At 46.6% G+C, this 4212-nt stretch overlaps 1 protein-coding gene across 3 annotated transcripts in view; it reads right to left on the bottom strand.

Moving 5' to 3' along the window:
* The window catches only part of LOC100746821, a 5248-nt gene extending 1712 nt beyond the window's left edge, over positions 1 to 3536 (bottom strand). The window contains exons 1-3 of one of the 3 annotated variants that reach the window (XM_024368261.2): positions 3291 to 3536; positions 93 to 270; positions 1 to 21 (exon numbers count right to left, since the gene is read on the bottom strand). In XM_024368261.2, the coding sequence (XP_024224029.1) occupies positions 1 to 21; positions 93 to 270; positions 3291 to 3310 (219 nt within the window). In that variant the 5' untranslated portion in view covers positions 3311 to 3536. The remainder of the gene's footprint in view (positions 22 to 92; positions 271 to 3290) is intronic. The other 2 variants (XM_033321233.1, XM_012386717.3) reach the window with 2 other exon arrangements.
* Between the last annotated feature and the right edge of the window lie 676 nt (positions 3537 to 4212).

Genomic DNA, 4212 nt, shown 5'->3' on the forward strand with positions numbered 1-4212 from the left:
TTTGGCGGTGGTCGATTGCGCCTGCAAAGAGAGAGACAGAGCACGTTTATCGGTTCGGTTCGATGGTTCGTTCCAAACGAGCCGCGACTCACCGGCGCTGACGACTTCCTTCCAACGTTTACTCGTCCTCGCGAAGATAATAGTCCACCCAGTCGACCAGAATTCGATCTAGCCGGCGCAGGGGTCACCGGAGCTGCCGGCTCTTCCTCGTAATCGTATTCCTCTTCCGCTGATCTGACCACGGCTATCAGACAGCTGACCACCACCAATCTACAAAGCAAACACGTTGTAAATACAACAGTTGTTACTGGAACGTACTTGCCAGTGCAAAAATCTCGCCAATGATGAGAATTCTGTTACCGTACAGCGAAACAGCATAACTGAAACGATGATGATAGATTTTACGGATGGCCGTTGTTAACACTTTACCGACCGATAGCCGATTAATCGGTTTTTGTCGCCGACGCTTACTAACCGATAGCCTATTAATCGGCCTTTTGTCGCCGACGCTTACTAACCGATAACCTATTAATCGGCTTTTTGTCGCCGAGCAGTAATTTATTATTTCGTACTAAAGGTACCTTACTCAGTTGCGTCAGTTGCGTTGCTTTGTAAGCTCCCACAGTTTTATACCAATTTGAAAAACTTACCGTTCGCGATGAACGAAAAGAATGGTACTGGAGAGTCTAAACCGAAACAAAGCCAGCGCCTGGGCTGCCGGTCGGACGTGCGTATGCTGTTGAACCGCTAGGGGTCGGTAAAGTGTTAACGTGGATCTAAACTATTTTGCAATGTTGCCAATGTTTTCTATTCGCTCGTATCAGTGGATATTCTTTTGTTCAGTGTTGTCGCGTGTTGTACGGATACGATTGCCGAGTCGGCATTGGTCCATTGCATAGAACGACTGGTTCAACGTCGATACGTGTTTACAGATATTTTACAGGCGAATTGATTAGGTAGAGTTAAGAATTTGCCATTTGCCGAGCAAACGATTATATTTTAACGCCAGTTTGGCCTAGTTACCACGATAACCGTGCGCTGCAAGTGCAGCAGAATCTCGCCAAGTTGAAAAGCGAAGATGTTGAGTGATAGTGAAAGGAAGCGCGATGATCGTGCACACGGAGGATAGCTCAGAGCTAGGAAACGCTTTCGTTCCTGACGAACGCCAACGAACTGAATAATCGATCTCGCAGCTGCTCTCGTCCACTTCCTAGTCGGCGACGCTCTCTATCTTTTCGACCATCGAGGCTCGAACAGCTGCACGTAAACGTGCAAATTTCTTCTTACCAAACTATCGATATTTATGCAACCTTTTATTAGTCGAATATTTCAGCAAATTCTTATTGGAACACTGCGAACATTTGTAGAAATTCGTATGTATATATAAACGTTCTAACGTTTCGTACGAAACCGATCTAATAGGATGGTTCGATCGAACAAGAAAGAGAAGCTTGCTGAGCGTGTTTTAATAAAAGTTCTATCCCCGAAAGGAATCAGGTTGGTTCCGCGACGCGTTAACGCGTCCCTCGCAGGATATCGGACTCGTCGGTCGTACAACTTTCGCCAAGGATCGAAAATAGAATTCGAGGACGTTACTCGTCCTCCCGAAGGAGGGGAATCTGGTGTGTGCACGGGGATCGTAACGTACGATCGGTGGACAAAACCGGCGTGCGCCGGAGAGCACGATACTCGCATGCTTGTCGTTGTAGATCCGCGTATACACCAGCTGGATCGTGACCTGTGACATTCACGTACGAAACTCACTTTCTCTGGCTTGGCTCGTGCAACTCGCGCTACTCCCAGCATTTGTCGCCCCGTTTCGAGTACGAATCACGCGAGTACGTGAGACGGCTGACAAATGTCACGGGAACTAGCCGAAACCCGTGGCCCGCCTCTACCTCTAAAATAACATTCATCGAAAAATCGGTGAAACTCGATCGCCTCTACATACATATGTATACAGGGTCCGACCGAATAACGAACAGCACGTAGGAATCGGGCACGAGGTGATTCCTTATGAAACAGAAGAAAATACGCCTCCGTAAACCTTCTTGGAAAACTTAGGCCAAGTTGGCTGAAGAATATAAAACAATGGCTTTTCGTAACACGATTTCAAAGTAGCCGAGAAATTTCAACTTTTCTCGCATCAACAGAGTAAAACGTGATTCCACGGTCAAAGGATTAGGTGTTTCGTGCTTTCTCGTGTCGGGCCTTATCCTGACGCAATTCTATTGCTCGCTTCAGCAACCGTGATCGCGGTTGTGACATAACGTTACGGTTGTTCGTTTTCGTGGTTACTTGGAGAAAAATATGAAAGAACGGTGTTAGTGCACGTTCTTTCGTCACGTACGGCGAGAAATTACACGCAATCAAAATTTCGATGGCTTTCAAAAACCGTTGCGTAAGGTGACTCGTCTTTTAACTGGTCTTGCCAATGTAGCGATAGACGATGCACGTAGATAATGTCAAGGGAAAGCAACGGTGGTAACTGAGAATCGAGAATAACTGCGCGAGACACGTTGCGCGATCTTTGCAATTCTGATTCGTTGATCGTGATTATAATATTGTAAGAGAAATTTTGGTTTTTCCGTTCCTTTTTTGGAGTCCCTTATGCCGAGGATTCGAACTCGCGACGCGTCGTTTCCAGTTCTGGGCTTTAACGAGCGTAGCTGGCTGCCTCGCCACGTTGATCGATTATTATTATTATTACTACGTTTTAGATGGCCGTGTTTTCTAATTGATTTCCTGGTTGAGAACAGGATCGAACGGTCTATCAGCGTTTGCATAACGCATTTCTCTATTCTTTTATTTATTACTCGCTCGCTCTGTTTGCACTCGCGTGGCGATGGAAATTCGCTCGAGCCTGATTTCAATGATCACTTGCGACAGATACCGAATACCAGGGGGCTTGAAACGTGTAGCTCGTTTAACTACACCTTTCGAAGGCCTTGATTCAAAGTGGAAGTCGAAAGGATCACCGATTCAATCACTGTCTATCGTAAATACCCGTAATCCGTAAATGTCGCTGTATCCAAACATTTGCAACGTCTTGCGCAAATTTCAAGCCAAGCCACTACTCGGAAAAAAGGACGTGGCACGACGATCGAAGGAAAATATACAATTTTTGAAAGATCACTGCTCGAGAGAACAGGAAATTTGAGAAAATACTCGTATTATTCTACGTGGAATCGTAGCACTGGTCACGGGGAAAGTGCAAAGATTCGCGCGAGCAAAGTAAAAGGCAAGAGTGAGCTATTCGCGTTATATTGGATCGCGGATGGAATACTTACGCGAAAATCGCGAACTTCATGGTAGTGGTTGGTAGGTCGACGAAATGATGATGAACGAACGAAAAGCTGGTTCCGGAAGCTGCCCTGCTGCAACGCGTGCAACGTGGAAACGTGGATCGGACTGTTACCACGGGCGCGAAGCCGCGAAGAATGAATATCGTGTAGAGGGAACCGAAAGCACACCACTGCAATCGCGGAGGCTGTATACTTTGGAGTGCCGAGTCTAGTTTCCCCTTCTCTCTATATATATATGACTCTCTCACTCTCACTCTGGCACCAACCACCCGTGGCCGAACCCATCCACATCCACCTATCGTGCATGCGACTTTGGTATATCCTGAGCCAGCGAAACACGCGATATCCACGCGATATCCACGCCATTGCCCACGCGCTCGTCCAATTTCGGTTAGAATCTTCCTTCGAGTTACACGAGCTTCTCCTTCGACCCTTCCTCGCCGATAAATACGACATTTTTCAAAAATTCGATACTTTACGCGAGCAGAGTCTCGTAGAAGAATCGAACTTTCACGCTTTCAAAGCGTGAACTTGGAACGTTGATCGAGTAACGTCTCGCTGGAAAATTGCTTTTCCAGGGCTAGTGAATCACAGTTTGGTAACACGAAGCCGACTGAGCGAACGATTGAGCGTCGATCGAATCGATCGTTCCCCGAAACGAACGAATCGGTCCGCTTAGGACGTGTTTTATAGTTAGATCGAGCGTAAGCAGTGAAAGTGAACGACACGGACCTCGTACCTGTTCGTAGGCAAGAATGCCAGATATCCTGCTATCGTCCCCTGAGTCCTGACTTTGTTTTCCTTTTACGATTATCAGCTTATTATTGCTCGTCGAAGAAACTTCTACTATTTACTATTACTTGCAATGGTTTGTCATGACGCTTGCCTCCATTGTGTACGTTCTTTC

This window comes from Bombus impatiens, unplaced genomic scaffold, assembly GCF_000188095.3.
Source record: "Bombus impatiens unplaced genomic scaffold, BIMP_2.2 scf_0417, whole genome shotgun sequence".
NCBI lineage: Eukaryota > Metazoa > Arthropoda > Insecta > Hymenoptera > Apidae > Bombus > Bombus impatiens.